This window comes from Sprattus sprattus (genome assembly GCF_963457725.1).
Source record: "Sprattus sprattus genome assembly, chromosome: 10".
NCBI classification, from domain to species: domain Eukaryota; kingdom Metazoa; phylum Chordata; class Actinopteri; order Clupeiformes; family Clupeidae; genus Sprattus; species Sprattus sprattus.
This window is the reverse complement of record NC_137908.1, coordinates 18797166-18813439: the sequence shown is the minus strand read 5'-3', so window position 1 is coordinate 18813439 and position 16274 is coordinate 18797166. Positions and strand designations below refer to the sequence as shown.

Here is a 16274-nt window from a genome sequence, read left to right as displayed (position 1 = left end):
TAACGGTAGACTCGAAATCGTACCAAGATGGCGGTGTCTCTGGAGCCTGTTAGTGGGAAATATTTTATGTGAATTAAGCTATCTACACGACTTTTTTATGTCTCCATTGACTCGGTTAGTTGTGTATGTGCTACACGAATGTTGCAGAGTATTGTAGGTCTTAAAGTAACAGTATGCAACAATTATACTTCAGAATTAGGGTTAGGATAAGCAGTTTTACCGTAAAATAACAGCTTGAAATGTGGGCGCTCCAATGACTTTTAATATGGAGAATCGCCTCCGTGCCATTGCCATACCAGGGTCCATAGGCATATAATCGCTAAATGTAAGATTGCCGCCCGGCTTCCTACTGTCTGCCGAACTAGTAAGTAGCTTATTTGCCGTCTTGCTTTGTCTTGTGTTGTACCTGCTTGATGTTTGACTGTTAGGACAGTTGTTGAGTAACTAGTTTGTCATAATGTCAAAGTCAGCACATTTCAAGAGTTTCGTTAGTTTTAGTGGCTAGCATATCGCTAGCGAATAGCAATTTATCCGGAATGCTTCTTTAACTGACGCTAAAGACCATTATTATTAGGTTACTGCTAACGCTTAAGGCTTTTGCATGGTTATCCAACTCACCTCGTACGACTTCACGAGAGACACGCCCTTTCTAATCGGATGATCGTACGACTCACCTTTACTTGCATGGTTCTACGAGGGGCTGTGGAGATTACCATCGGCTTATTATGATGTTACAAGGCCATTACATCATCATCAACAACAACAGTAGAACTATAAAATAAGAAATCGTTTATTTTTTATCCTGTGTATTTTCCGTTAATGATCAGAGGCTGTTGTTGTGAAATGAATTACGACAATGACCAAGCTGGCGGTTATTGCCGAATATTTTCTATTATTATACCACACAAACAGTTCTGCTTTTTTACGTCTACAATTCAGGTTCTTTTACAATTTAATCATTTACACTGCATGCTCTGCTAGCTCAAACACAAAGAGGCTGTTCGAAAACCAAGAAATGTTTTTATTATTGCCATATTTAGACAACGTCTCCCTATGCTTTATATGCGGCGAGAGCCACGATAGAGCAAGGAAGAAGGGATTTCTATGTCGGTTTTCCTCCTGCATCTCCGCTGGTGCCCTTCATAGTTTTTTTCATTTTTACAAACTTGTCCCTGATCTTCCTCCAACTCCTAATGCACTCCTGGACCTCCAGCCCCAGGTTCCCAGCGATCTCTCAGCGATTTTTTTAAAACGGCGGTGCTGTCATATAGGGAACGAAACAGGAAAACGTGATTTCAGCCAGGGGTGTCAGACAGCTCGGATCGGATAGTTCAGAAAATTCGAGCGGCGCTCCAGAGGCCATCCGAGACCGTCGAAAGGCTGTCCGAGGTGCTCAAAGGTGTGGTCCCACTTCAAGGAGGGCGTTTTAGGGCGTGCCTCGTGAGATCGGAGAGCACGGTCGGATAAGAATGCGGACCGCTTTAGACCAAAAATCCATTGAAACGCATAGTAGCTAGCTAGCCTCGCTGCTAATAAGTATAACGTGAGCATGCATATCTCACAGATATTGACAGCGCATTCATTTTGAAAGAGGAACAGAGAAACGCGATCAAGGCATTTGTCCATCGAAAAGATGTTTTTGCCGTCCTTCCTACGGGATCCGGTAAAAGTTTAATATATCAGATGGTCATAACACGTTGCTCTGATTGGTTCTAGGTATCCAATTGAGTGAAGAGGCATTTTTTTCCCTGGTTCGTTGAAACACGCCCCATAATCACAGCTCAATGGAGCAGTATCAGACTCATATTCAGACTAGAATTATGAGTATGACATCGTCAGGCTATATACTTGCAGCATTGATATTGTAAGTTGCAACTCCAGTAGGGGCTGTCAATAAAACGCGGAACAAATTATGGATGTCAGATAATTTTGACACAGTAAGACTAGCCTCTTATTGTATTGCCTTTATAAAGACTCCCAGCTTTCCGAAATGTTCACAAATGGGGAAATCCCCAAAAGCAAACGCAACAAAACAAAACGTTGATTGAGGCTACTCCATGCCTTAATATAACTAGAGCAAGAGATAACCAAGAAGTAAGCTGTTGCCCCCTTGTGGATGAGGTGTGTACTATTTCCCCACATGATTTTTACTTATACTTTCTGAAAACACCACTGACATAGGCTACTTTGTATAAAATCTGAGATTGTTTCTTATTCAGGAAACACAACAAAGACAATGCCTCATTTATCCTGCAGTGTGTTCGAAGAACACTCAATTCCTTGAATGGAGTTAATTGAATTATTTCATAAATTGCCCCCAAGTTGACTCCCTTCCCAGCCACATGCAGTAAACCCCGCCTTTGGATACCACTTGCTAGACCATCGTGACCATCGTGAAAGCCAAACAAGGAAGAGGCTGCTAGCAAGCCACACACCACGCTCCTTGGCGCTTCTGAATATGACTGGAGTTATTAAACGTCAGTGCGACTGGTCACGCGTTATCTAAATCGTTACAAAACTCAGTCACCTACTTCAAAAAGTTAACCGCACCCATTCTTATCTTTACTCGAACATTATATGACTTCAGCGTCGCATTGATCGCAGACAAGGACACATTCTATAATCTATCTGTTTTACGGAATATCCAAGGTCAGTTAAGGTAAGATGTCCTCAAATGAACGCGTATGAGAGATTAATAGTATTTTCTTTATTTGTGTGTACAAAATATCTTCCAGCACCCCTCAAGACACAATTGTCTGGTCTACAACTCCAATGCTAATGACACACCGACGTTTCATAACTGAAAGCGTGACAGTAACGTAATGGTTTGTAGCTAAACAACAGAATCATCTGGACAATTATCTACTTGTAAAATTATATATAATCTAGTGTAAAACATGCTCATACCTAGCAATGAATCTATCTCTCTTGTGCTAGGTTTGGTTGTCATGTTTCAAGTCACGTCACATATTGCGCTCTGTTAGTGTGTCAAAGGGTTTCATCGGGGAAGCTGCGCGCTCCAGTCAGGAGTAGCCTAGTCTATCAAGTATTTTAACCTACCGCAAAAACATATTGCTGTATTGTCGTCTGTTAAATATTTAAGTTTTTAGGATTTGTACGTTTTAGACTGATCTAAGCAGCTGAAACAGTACAATTGAGCTATTTATTTAAATAGCATGTACACTTTATTTCACTTGCATCTGGAAACTTTGTTAATGATCTGTAATGGCGACTCTGTTGATACAGGATGTGGATGCCTATGTTGGGTTTCACAGCCCTGCCTCATCTAGGGGGGTTGTATGGCGGGTTTATAACTCGTAAAGAAGTGAAGACATGGTATCCAACACTGAATAGACCTTCCTGGCGACCTCCTAATGCAGCTTTCCCAATAGTGTGGACAACACTTTACACGAGCATGGGGTGTGCATGTCTTTACACATTACTTCATTACACTTGAATGCATTAGTTCTGCTACAATATATGATAATGTTGATTTTACACGATGTTCTAGTTTGAAGATATGCAAGGGTGTTTTTGTTTTGTTTTCTTTGTATATTAGGTATGCCTCTTACCTTGTGTGGAATGAACTGGGTGGTTTCACAGAAGATGCTGTGGTACCTCTAGGACTGTATGGTCTGCAGTTGGCTCTGAACTGGGCATGGACACCCATCTTCTTTGGAGCGCATAACATTAAAGGGGTCTGTAATTCTCCATTTCACCATGTATTGAAATGGGCAGATATAGAGCCCTAAGTTAGTTGTTTAATTACATGAGTTAATCTACAGGCCTTACAGGTAATTTGTGTCATTAATGAAGTACATTTTAATGGATAATGAGGACCCTTTCCTACATTATATAAAAATATAAAACAACATCAGCATAATTTTGAGGTCACTTGCTAATTGTTTTTGATGGCATTCTGTAATGCCTTCCGCTTCCTTGTCCAGGCACTGATTGAGATTGTGATGCTCACTGGGACTGTGGGTGCCACCATGGTTTCCTGGTACTCCATCAACCGCACTGCCACCCTCCTCATGACCCCATACCTGGCCTGGCTCTGTCTAGCCACCACCCTGAACTACTGCATCTGGAGAGATAATCCTAAGAAAAATGAATAGTTGTGTAAAGCAATATTTCATATATATAAAGGGAATGCAAGGTGGCTATTAGTATGTTATCTGGCATTCTATATTGATTGTTTTCATTCAAGGCAACTCAACTGGTTACTGATCTTGTAGTTGGTGTGAAAAAATCCAAAGCTTTCAGTAATTACTCAAATATAGTTTAAAAACCTGTTCAATAACAGAACCATAATCAAATATAATACCAACTACACTAACAATGTTATGGTATATGAAATCACAATGAATTTATATTGAATTGTTTTCTGCTTTTCTTTGTAGGTCCTGGCTCTTTTTTGTGTTAAAATTAATATTTAATTTTAAACTAGTGGGGCTTAAATAAATACTCTTTGATACAATCACCCATCTGTGCTTTTTTTACTGAAATTATGTAAAAATGACAGTCTACAGTTTTTCTGCCCAACTTGCCATATTTTTGCTATTAAAATAATTATATTGATCATACTGCTTAGTTGATTTTTTTAATCATATTTCAGTTACTGAACCAAATGGTAAGCTTTATGTGGAGGTTTAATGCATAGTTAGAGGTCTGACTAAACACACTTGTTTTTCATGTTAATAATATACCTTGAAGCTCTTCTATCAACACCTCAGAATGTGTCAGTGTGCTTCTGTAAAAGGAGCATACATATTTGCAGTTCTTTAAGCTCTAGGTGTTACTTACCTCTGTCCATTTCTAACTTGTGTACCATCATTCTCACCTTCAGCTTGCATTGCTAGCTCACCATAGATAGTCTTGCAAGTTTCATGTAATGTTAGCTATTGCAGCCTCTACCCACGCAAGTTGTAAGAAGGGTTGTATGTTTTTTGTTTATCTGTCTGACATCTGTCTTATTTGTATTATAAATACAAAACAGAAAGAACACCATGTCACCCTATTGTGCATGGACTTGTTGCTGAGATTTATGTATGGACAAGGCAGTAAATATTTGCCTGACCACTATTCTTATGTAATTCTAGAGCTCGAGGTCCAAGGTGTAGTAGCCTGAAAAATAAAACTATAATTTCAGATGATGTCTACCTTTCAGAATTAACATCTATCTGACCACATAGACCATAGGCCTCCAAATGAAACTGCAGATGAATGAATGATAGTTCTTTTGTGGAGGCCCATCTAAAGATTACTGTGCATAGATCATATCCTGGACTAATTGGTAGGCTGCAATTCCAACTTGGTAATCAACCACACCAACATACAATAGGATATGGGTTACCTTACCACCAGTAGCCATCTACTTAAGAAGCAACTTAAAATGTCTTACGTATTCAACAGTATTCAGTTTACCAGCCAGTGAAGTAGTAGAAATTAAATTTGCAAGTTGAGGGTCAGCCAACAGCCATAGGAAGAGTACATAGAATTAAATGCCTTTGCATTTGAGGGGATGGGCTGAATCTCACTAGTTGCCTGATGCTGGGTGTGAACCTGTCTCTCTATTCCTTTGTTTATCTCCCCCTAACACATTTAATTTCTCTCAAGCCATGATCTAACAGTCAAATGATTTCACTTTTGCTTAGTCACATCTGTTTTTTCCCTAAAAATAAGTGTTGACATGACCATTCAGGTACGCAAATGTCAAGCACAACTGATACTGCCCCTCTTAGGTTTGTTTCATGTAAACATATTTATTACATATGTCTTTAGTTACAATACATTTTATTATTTATACTTGGACCAAGAAACAAAATACATAAAGAACATTGGAAAACTACTTTTCTGGCATCTTTTCAGGGGTTTCCTCAGGCTTTGTTGAGAATCGTTCCATCATAGTCTTCCACAAACCTTTCTTCTTCTCCTCATCCATCTGTTGCATGTTTCCTGGAACACACCATTAAGACACATCAGTGCTCAAAATCATGTAGCATTTCATTGAAACAGTCACCTATAAAGTAAACATTCAATTCAAAAATGTCTCTCACTTGTAGTCACTGACAGATGAACATTTGCAACATGTGTGTGCTGTCCCTTCCATATTTCTATCTCAGGATCATTCCTGCATTAACTCCTCACCTAATATATTGTTTGTGAAGAGAATGTATGAACAAAATAGAGATACACAACATGCTCTGAGGTCAAAGATAAGAAAATCCATGTAGGAGCATGATATTAAAACACAAGCACAACACTGCTGAACAATCAGTTAGAACATAAAGAGAACTATACGATATAAGGGGACCTGGATCTTACACGTTAGGGAGGACTGGACAGACATTCCCTTGATGAAATTGGTTTGAGGGGAGACCTCTATTCTATTCTAGAACAGCGTTTTTAAATCCTTGTGGGGTCAAATCAAGATAACTAAAAGTAGTTGTACAACATACCACACAACGTGAGAGAATGAGGAAGTAATCAAGAACTGCACAGTGCACAAAAAGTTTGAAGATGTGCACACACAGATGAAAACAATCTAACCTTGTAGAAGAAAATGTACGGTAAATCATTGGGCGTGGGTATGTATTGAATTAAAACACATTTCCTGATTATATGACTACATAGCAGCCAAAGTTTCCCCTCAAAAGTTCTCTCTGTAGTCACCCATGTCATCTTAATATCTAGGTAAACATAGCTCCCCAACCTACTAATGCCAAGACCCAATTTAAACAGGCAAGCCCCATTTTCATTTAGTAAAGAAAAATGAATGTGATATAAATAACGCTATGATACATTAAGTAAGCCTGCCTTGAAAGGTCAGGCTGGGTCAGTGGCATCACTAAAAAGTATGCCAGGCCAGAAACAAGATGCACAGATACAGCTACTGCCTGTGATATTAGTTTAGTAAATCCTGTAAAATGGGCTATACGAGTGTCTTTATTCTGTCCATTAATGTGCTATTTCATCATGTGTTGATGTGATGTGACTCCTATAAGCAATCTACATGTATTAAATGTCCCGTAAGCACAGGACATTTGGACTGAGTTCCTTCTTGCTGTGCGGTTGCACGCCTTCGGTGATGGAGGTGGCGGTTCTAGGAGGCTTTAGTGCCCACTGCCCAGGGGCCTTTGGTTTAATAGTCCATCCATGCTCATTCTCTCACTTAGTGCAGCAGTCATGCTACACTATACGCATGCTGCAAGGTCTTGAGAATATGCATGTATGTATAAAATGTAGTTTAATTAGTTGAACGCAAGGAGCTGGGAGCATTTTTTCTTTTAAACTGGACCCCTGTCAGCCCGCTGGGGGGCAGAGTTGGCGGCCTTTTACCATCCATTTATGGGCAGTCCGCTGGTGACTTACTTGACTAATTTATTTCACTTCATTCATTTTCACCAATCCTTACCACTTTTATAGATGTTACCAGTGTGTGAACGTATGTTTTTTTAATTGACCGAGTCATCTCTCACCCTGAGAACCAGAGTACCATGGGAAGAAACGTTTTAAAACCCCTCCTTTCTGACAGGCAAGTTGACAGGGTTGGTTCCTTGGGTTTATGGCACATAAAACCCAGGCTGTCTGATTCCGTGTTTTTTCTTTTTAAACTATCGTTGAAGTTAGAATGTAAAAAACTCAGCCATTGCATTAACTGCTTTGGCCCGATTTCACTCATATGTGGTGAATCATATAAAAAAACTCCATATGAACAGGTTAACAAGGTTAAAAACTTGATTTTCCACGAATATCCACACCCAGTTACACTAAAGATGATGGTGATCTGAGAGCAGGCCAGAATTGGCAAACCACCAGTAGGGTGCTGAACCAAAATCCGATATATGCTTGCTATCTGGGTTAGGAACTCAATGCCACTTATAGAGAATATAACAAAACTACCAACCATCACATGGTTCAAACTGTAACTGTAAATCAAAATGAAGCTCTTAAAATGGTTCCCCTACCTGTTGATAACAACATCCGGCACTCCTCAACTGTAACACCTGTGAAACTTGTGTCCTTTACTCGTGGGAACTGAAACAATGCATTTAAAAGACATTTCAAAATCTTTTGTTTCAAAATCCTTAAAATGTAATTCAATACGAGAGTTACTGAGGTGTAAAAATACCAGCAATTTCCATTATTTTGCTTTGTGTCACTGTATTTTGACTGTATTTTGACTATATCACCAAATAAACCCATCACTACTCAGTGATTTAAAGGTATACTATGTAACATTGGAAATTAACAATGTGCACAATAAATAGTTCTGCTACATGTATTGAATATTTGGATTTCTTGGTAGTACTAAAACATTCATGACTAATAAACCTCACTATCGCATTTCTTGTCATTATGTGTTTCAATTTCCAGAACTTTCTTTTGTGGGACCCATTCCACATTATAGCCTGCTCTAATGTCCAGCTCTTACATAAAGTCTTACCTTTTCCCTGTACATGTTACTGTTGATTCGAGCCAAGCTTTCGTACATCTGATCACATTTCTCTGGGTCTGATAGCTGCCAACACACACACAAAAACACGGCAAGTGTGGCGATGTCACATTTCACTGCATGTTTAGTTTTACATAGAGACATACCATGAATAGTTGCTAATAGTTTTTTTATCCATCCAAAACTTTTCCCATTAAGACGATTAGTGTGAGAAAGATCTGCAAGACAGCTGTTATACAACAAAAGTCAAGGACACGACACTGTTTAGCACGACAAGCGTTAGCTAGCCAACTAGCTAAATAAACCATCTGTTCGCATCAGTCTATTCAAATCAGTAGTTAAACATCCGTACTACATACCACTACAGTGTGGTATAAGGAAATTATAACACTGGTCGACAAGACGCAAATCTGAAGCATAAACTACATAACTAACGCTAGCTGTTTAGCAATCGTGAAGTGACAAGTGGACTCAAATAAAACTAGTCGCCACAAACCTGTGTGTTTTCTCCTTCACGAAATGCATGAGCTACCCTCTGTCGGAGGAATGTGCCTAAATCACGGCCTTTTTTTGATTCGTCTCTGGGCCATTCTTCACAGAGTTTGAGAAACCGACGATACCTTGTGGCAGACATTGTCTGTGCATTAACCTGTAGGTTAACGTTATCTAACCTAGGTTAACGTTATCTGACGCTAGGCTAACTATATAATGTCTGACTAACAACGAATTCCTAGTTCAGGTCCTGTATCAATTTACGTTCTCGTAGGCATTTTGGAAAGCGTGTTGTAATTAGCTAAATCGGTCAGGGGTGACTATATAAACTCCGAATTCCATCATTAGTTGTGCTAGCAGCGTTCTGTGAGCAACTATAGTCAAATGAGCTCCGGCAACTTCCGGTTACGATTTTTCAAAATAAAAGCGCCTTTTTAGCCCCGTGTTTCTTTAACTGTCAGAAATATTAATTTCATAGGAACATCAAAATTGGTTAAAAACGATTCACTGATGTTAAAAAATTATGATTTTCTTGTTTAAATATAAGGAACACTGACTAAATAGGACATTTTGCTATTATTATAGTAAGAAACAGTAAAACACACCACAATCTGCTGATAAAAGGATTATACCTCCATTAAAGTTGGTTGAACATGTTCAGTACACTGTAAAGAAAGGGTAAAATATGTTTAACAGTAATTATTCTGGTCATTCACTGTGAAAGAACACTTGACACACAGATCACACAGGTGAAAAAGGATTATCTCCAATGCCAGGGTATTGCCATGTGACACATGTCACACTATGCTGAAGAAACTAAAGATTGTGTCTCAATGAAAGGGGGATGGAATATGTTCAGGACACTCCAAACATTAAATAAAATGTGTGATGAAGATGTGAATTGCGTCATTGAATGCTCCAGAATACTTTAAACATAGGCCTACACACAGGCGAAAATGCAGTATTTTTAATTGCAGGACCATATGACACATATCACACTATGCTGATGAAACTAAAGATTGTGTCTCAATGAAAGGGGGGTGGAATATGTTCAGGACACTCCAAACATTAAATAAAATGTGTGATGAAGATGTGAATTGCGTCATTGAATGCTCCAGAATACTTTAAACATAGGCCTACACACAGGCGAAAATGCAGTATTTTTAATTGCAGGACCATATGACACATATCACACTATGCTGATGAAACTAAAGATTGTGTCTCAATGAAAGGGGGGTGGAATATGTTCAGGACACTCCAAACATTAAATAAAATGTGTGATGAAGATGTGAATTGCGTCATTGAATGCTCCAGAATACTTTAAACATAGGCCTACACACAGGCGAAAATGCAGTATTTTTAATTGCAGGACCATATGACACATATCACACTATGCTGATGAAACTAAAGATTGTGTCTCAATGAAAGGGGGGTGGAATATGTTCAGGACACTCCAAACATTAAATAAAATGTGTGATGAAGATGTGAATTGCGTCATTGAATGCTCCAGAATAATTTAAATATAGGTGATCAGACTGGCGAAAATGCAGTATTTTCGATTGCAGGACCATATGACACATATCACACTATGCTGATGAAACTAAAGATTGTGTCTCAATGAAATGGGGGTGGAATATGTTCAGGACACTCCAAAAATTAAATAAAATGTGCGATGAAGATGTGAATTGCGTCATTGAATGCTCCAGAATACTTTAAACATAGGCCTACACACAGGCGAAAATGCAGTATTTTTAATTGCAGGACCATATGACACATATCACACTATGCTGATGAAATTAAGATTGTGTCTCAATGAAAGTGGGGTGGAATATGTTCAGGACACACCAAACATTAAATAAAATGTGCGATGAAGATGTGAATTGCGTCATTGAATGCTCCAGAATACTTTAAACATAGGCATACACACAGGCGAAAATGCAGTAGTTTCGATTGCAGGACGATATGACACATATCACACTATGCTGATGAAACTAGAGATTGTGTCTCAATGAAAGGGGGGTGGAATATGTTCAGGACACTCCAAACATTAAATAAAATGTGTGATGAAGATGTGAATTGCGTCATTGAATGCTCCAGAATACTTTAAACATAGGCCTACACACAGGCGAAAATGCAGTATTTTCGATTGCAGGACCATATGACACATATCACACTATGCTGATGAAACTAGAGATTGTGTCTCAATGAAAGTGGGGTGGAATATGTTCAGGATACTCCAAACATTAAATAAAATGTGCGATGAAGATGTGAATTGCGTCATTGAATGCTCCAGAATACTTTAAACATAGGCGATCACACAGGCGAAAATGCATTACTTTCAATTGCAGGACCATATGACACATTTCACACTATGCTGATGAAACTAGAGATTGTGTCTCAATGAAAGTGGGGTGGAATATGTTCAGGACACTCCAAACATTAAATAAAATGTGTGATGAAGATGTGAATTGCGTCCCTGAATGCTCCAGAATACTTTAAACATAGGCGATCAGACAGGCGAAAATGCACTATCTTTAATGGCAGGGCTATATGACACATATCACACTTTGCTGAAGAAACTAAAGATTGTGTCTCAATAAAAGTGGGGTGGAATATGTTTAGGACACTCCAAACATTAAATAAAATGTGTGAAGTTGTTGAGATTTACGTCCCTGAATGCTCCACAAAACTTTAACATAGGCCTACACACAGGCGAAAATGCATTATTTTCAATGGTAGGGCCATACGACACGTTTCATACTTTGCTGATGAAACTAAAGATTGTGTCTCAATAAAAGGGGGGTGGAATATGTTCAGGACATTCCAAACATTAAATAAAATGTGTGAAGTAGTTGAGATTTACGTCCCTGAATGCTCCACAATAATTTGCTGATGAAACTAAAGATTGTGAGGAAAGAGGTGTGTAAAGATGTGGACAAGGGGAAAGGTGCTGTGAGAATCATGTTCTTTGATATATCCAGTGCCTTTAACACCATCCAGCCCCTCCGACTGAGAGTGACAAGCTGGTGCAGACTGGTGTGAACTACCACCTGGTATCCTGGATCACTGACTACCTGACGGAGAGGCCACAGTTTATGAGACTGTGCTGTGCAGCACCGGCGCTCCGCAGGGGACTGTGCTCTCACCGCTCCTGTTCACCCTGTACACATCGGACTTCACCTACAACACAGAGTCATGCCACATCCAGAAGTTCTCTGATGACTATGCTGTTGTGGGATGTATCAGGGATGGACAGGAGGGTGAGTACAGGAGCCTGGTGGACAACTTTATGCAGTGGTGCAGGCACTAAACACCACTAAGACCAAGGAGATGGTGGTGGACTGTAGGAGGTCTCAGCCTCCTCTGCTACCAGTCTCCATCGAGGGGGTCAGTGTGGAGGTGGCTAACACCTACAAATACTTAGGAGTGTATCTGGACAATAAACTGGACTGGTCAGCCAACGCTGATGCAATCTACAAGAAGGGTCAGAGTCGGCTCTGCTTCCTGTGGAGGTTGAGGTCCTTCAATGTCTGCAACAAACTCCTGCGCATGTTTTACCAGCCTGTTGTTGCCAGCGTCCTTTTTTATGCTGTGGTGTGCTAGGGTGGCAGCATAAAGAAGAGGGATGCAGGGCGACTGAACAGGCTGGTGAGGAAGGCGGTAGCTGTTGTTGGCACTGAACTGGACTGCCTCACAACAGTGTCGGAGAGAAGGACCCTGAGTAGGTTGCTGACCATCTTGGACAATGTCCACCAACCACTACACAGTACTCTCAACAGACAGAGGAGCATATTCAGTGGCAGACTCCTGTCAATGTCATTCTCATCGGACAGGCTGAGGAAGTCCTTTGTCATCAGGGCCATTCAGCTTTATAACGCCACGCATAAGGGGAGGAGGAGGGAATTTGTGTATAAGCTACTGGATGACCTAAATTTCCCTCGGGATTAATAAAGTATCCATCTATCTAAACTGTATGGCAGAGGGGAGCGTAATATACTTAATGTTACACCTTTCAAGAACACTGAACATAAAAAGTTTAGAGGGAAAAAAACAGTTCCTCACTTGCAATAGGATAGCACTGCAATGTATTCTCTCTAGTAAAAGAAAGTGTTACATCCAATTTTCCCAGCTATTTATTGGCCCTATGAAAGACCAAAAGGTCAAAGACGTAGTGTGAAGCTACTTAGAACAATTTGGAGATGTAATAGGGGTGATATACAACAGTTAGTGAAGAGTATACATATACTCAAAAAGAAAATAACGCTAAAATTGATTTAACCACCACACATCAGGTATATAATCTGAGGCTGGTCAAAAGAAGACATGGAACCACTATTAATCCATAATTTCCTCTTGAATTTCAACAGAGACTTCATAATAGGTATAATTAGGCATAATTTGACTACATTGGACCTATACTGAATCCAAAATAGGAGAATATAAAAAATATAAGCCTACACTGTTAATACAAATAGCACCAATACAAATATAGACAGTTTGAGAGGGTGCATGTCTGCAGAAGATATGATTTAAAGTGAAGTAAAACCTGTGCTTTCATGATGTAGTCCTGGTTATTAAAGGTTAGTTTTTTTTTTCAATCTTAGGCCTGCCTAGTCAATGGTATCTTATAACCATTTTAAAGTAACTTCTAAACAGTACCAAATATGTATACTATATGCATTGTAATCCTGTTTTGCTCTTATAATGCAAGTGCACTGATCAAATACATTATTTTTAATATAGTTTTCAGCTACAAGTATCCTGTACGTTTAAAAGTAATTTAATATATCTCACCTTGATTTAAAACAAGTTAATATAATGCACAGATAACACAATACTATTATAAACAATGATCTAGCAAGTAGTCAGACTCAGACTTTATACTGACAATTAGTCTACAATAGCTTTCAAACACGCTTTCAACTATTTTTCCGATAATTACGACAAATGCAACAAAAACTCGTTCCATAAAAAAGGTTTTTATATAACCCAGTCGATTTACAGGGCTGTTTGTTGTAAAAACCTTTCATTTGATACAAAAAACGTATTTTACTTCCTCGTTTCCTTTTACTTCCTGGGGTTATTGTGGGTTATCGTTGCTGAAAGAACGGAACTAGTTGTGCTCAAGTAGAATCTCTAGTCACTGGGGTGCCGTAGCTTCCGCTTTCCGAATTGAATCACTTCCGGGTCTCATTTCAAGGAGGTTTTCGTGTCAAGGAGCCCACGAGTGTAATACACACTTATGTACGTAAGATACTAAATAAAGCAACTTTTACATTAACGTGATTAAGTATGAGTGGACCGACAAAGAAAGCTTCATCGGGACCAGCTGGAGTCTCCGAGTGGATCAGCAAAGCTTGTCGTTTCGCCATAGACAGAAATGACTTCAGAAGGTAAATTCTTGCAAGAACTGAATGACTACCAACCAACACAAACATGCAAGTTAACATAAATCTACACAATTTCCAGATCCGTAGACGGGCTTTGCTTGAATTGTTTAGTTGGCACAGGTTAAGGCATCTATTTTGTTATTAAATATGCAATAGGGAGTCTTCTTCTTTTGTTTCTTAAGGAAACGTTTTGCCAAGCGTGTGTTTTTATACACGGAGTGAATAGACCTTTTATGATGTTTATTGAGTTAGCTTTCGCCTTTCAATGATGTATCCGTGTTTTGTGTCTTCAAAGGAATCTTCTCGTCAACCTGGGTCTGTTTGCAGCAGGCGTTTGGGTGGCCAGAAACCTGTCAGACTTTGACCTCATGACCCCTCAGCCATTAGCATAGGTGGACATGAGTGTGTGAAACTCATAATGGAAAAAAAATTGTAACAGGTAAAATGATATCAATGAGCAAACTTTCACCTTTTAAGTACATGACTGGAATGTCAAAATCCTTTGCCAATATTGGATTCTTGACTGACCTCTGCATGTAGTGACACATTGAGAGTCTCATTTTCTATCCTTGATGGTGAATCAATAAGGCAAAATACCCTCAGTTAACATTCTTTATCAATACTTAAAAAAAAAAAAATTAACTCAGTCCATTATACAGTGTACATAACCTGGCGTTCAGTTCAGTGGCTTATCATTTTGTGTTTAAGTCACTCATGAACAGTCCTGAGATGGCAGTTAAAATATATGGAATATTAAGTCAAGATTTGAATAAATGTTACTTTTAGCTCTATACAGATCAAATAAAGAACCTATACCCCAGCACTTGACACTTAATACTGTCTTTCTTTTTGCTTTAGATGCTGACCAAACTAACCATCTTAAAAGGAAACGGCCTGCCACACAGTGACCAATGGCTTGAAGAGTGGGGTGTGGGGGGCGCCTCCAATGAGGCCGTGTTGAATTAAGGATTTTTTTTAAAAATATCAATAAATGTGTTTAAGTTCTGCTGCTTTTTTTGTTTTACTTGTACTTTTGGAAAAGGTATGACATCCTTGCTGTAATATTTAAAATGGATAAAGATCCTTAAGGTAAAAAACTAATTGTCTTGTGTTTATTGGCTTCCTGGGCCATGTTATATATCTTTGCGACCATACAAGGTCTAACTTATTATATTTAAAGGTCTACTTTTAACGGAAAGGTAGACCCAAAGTGATGTCCGGATAATGTTATGCCCTTGATTCCATCTGATGACACACCGGTTCACAATGGTGAAATTTAAACCAGATTACTGGTTTTGATGTAGCAGTACAATGCCAGGGACATATGAGTCCACACATTTACCAACCTTAAAGTGATTCAGTGGTGTGCATAGGATGTATTAAATAGCAATGTTTTAAGTCTAGACTTAAAGATTGAAAGTGTGTTTGCATCTCAGATGGAGACAGGAAGACTATTCCACAGGAAGGGGGCTTGATAGCAGAAGGCTCTGCCTCCTAATGTGCCTTTTGATACTCTTCGAACTACAAAAAGACCTGTACCCTGGGAACGAAAGGGTCTAGCTGGGCAATAGGGCACAATTCACCCATTGAGTTAATTTGAAGCCTGGGCTTTTTGAGCTATCTATGTAAGAACGAGTACTTCAGGATAAAGCATTTCTACGTACTTCTGCTAGGGAACCAGTGCAGAGGCAACTACAGATAAGTTCATATTTTGTATTTCTATTAAGTGTGCGAACAGCAACGCTCTCAATTAGTTGGAGTTGTTGCTACTCCATTCATCAGTAGGTGGCGATAGATACTCAAATCATTCTCAAATTAAAAGAGTAGAAGAAGAGCTATGTAACGCCCGATTACCCTACAAAGTTAGCGTTATCGTGTCGACTGTGTCTAGCACATTAGTCCAGTAGGAGGCAGCAATGCAACATCATGGATGC

At 39.2% G+C, this 16274-nt stretch overlaps 3 protein-coding genes across 3 annotated transcripts; 2 read left to right on the top strand and 1 right to left on the bottom strand.

The window, feature by feature from the left end:
* The first annotated feature begins 2421 nt into the window (after positions 1-2421).
* Positions 2422-4483, top strand: tspo (translocator protein). Its single transcript, XM_080845524.1, has 4 exons — positions 2422-2659; positions 3247-3420; positions 3560-3698; positions 3948-4483. The coding sequence occupies exons 2-4, from the start codon at positions 3248-3250 to the stop codon at positions 4116-4118; spliced, it is 483 nt and encodes a 160-aa protein (XP_080701650.1). The 5' UTR covers positions 2422-2659; position 3247; the 3' UTR covers positions 4119-4483.
* Positions 4484-5745: 1262 nt separating this feature from the next.
* uqcc2 (ubiquinol-cytochrome c reductase complex assembly factor 2) lies at positions 5746-9316 on the bottom strand. The gene is made up of 4 exons (XM_080845525.1): positions 8955-9316; positions 8450-8524; positions 7971-8040; positions 5746-5958 (listed from the first exon to the last, which is right to left on the bottom strand). The coding sequence occupies exons 1-4, from the start codon at positions 9090-9092 to the stop codon at positions 5849-5851; spliced, it is 393 nt and encodes a 130-aa protein (XP_080701651.1). The 5' UTR covers positions 9093-9316; the 3' UTR covers positions 5746-5848.
* A 4829-nt stretch (positions 9317-14145) lies between these two features.
* Positions 14146-15350, top strand: tomm6 (translocase of outer mitochondrial membrane 6 homolog (yeast)). Its single transcript, XM_080845526.1, has 3 exons — positions 14146-14343; positions 14636-14779; positions 15199-15350. The coding sequence occupies exons 1-2, from the start codon at positions 14243-14245 to the stop codon at positions 14730-14732; spliced, it is 198 nt and encodes a 65-aa protein (XP_080701652.1). The 5' UTR covers positions 14146-14242; the 3' UTR covers positions 14733-14779; positions 15199-15350.
* Positions 15351-16274: the final 924 nt, after the last annotated feature.

What these genes read in the sequence shown, in the direction of transcription:
- tspo (XM_080845524.1), top strand. Translation starts at nt 3,248, where the DNA reads ATGTGGATGCCTATGTTGGGTTTCACAGCCCTGCCTCATCTAGGGGGG. An exon ending in ACACTTTACACGAGCATGGG is followed by an intron (nt 3,421 to 3,559) that starts GTGTGCATGTCT and finishes TTTGTATATTAG; the next exon opens with GTATGCCTCTTACCTTGTGT. An exon ending in GAGCGCATAACATTAAAGGG is followed by an intron (nt 3,699 to 3,947) that starts GTCTGTAATTCT and finishes TTCCTTGTCCAG; the next exon opens with GCACTGATTGAGATTGTGAT.
- uqcc2 (XM_080845525.1), bottom strand. Translation starts at nt 9,092, where the DNA reads ATGTCTGCCACAAGGTATCGTCGGTTTCTCAAACTCTGTGAAGAATGG. An exon ending in GTGAAGGAGAAAACACACAG is followed by an intron (nt 8,525 to 8,954) that starts GTTTGTGGCGAC and finishes GTGTGTTGGCAG; the next exon opens with CTATCAGACCCAGAGAAATG. An exon ending in CCGGATGTTGTTATCAACAG is followed by an intron (nt 5,959 to 7,970) that starts GTAGGGGAACCA and finishes GGTGTGTTCCAG; the next exon opens with GAAACATGCAACAGATGGAT.
- tomm6 (XM_080845526.1), top strand. Translation starts at nt 14,243, where the DNA reads ATGAGTGGACCGACAAAGAAAGCTTCATCGGGACCAGCTGGAGTCTCC. An exon ending in GACAGAAATGACTTCAGAAG is followed by an intron (nt 14,344 to 14,635) that starts GTAAATTCTTGC and finishes GTGTCTTCAAAG; the next exon opens with GAATCTTCTCGTCAACCTGG.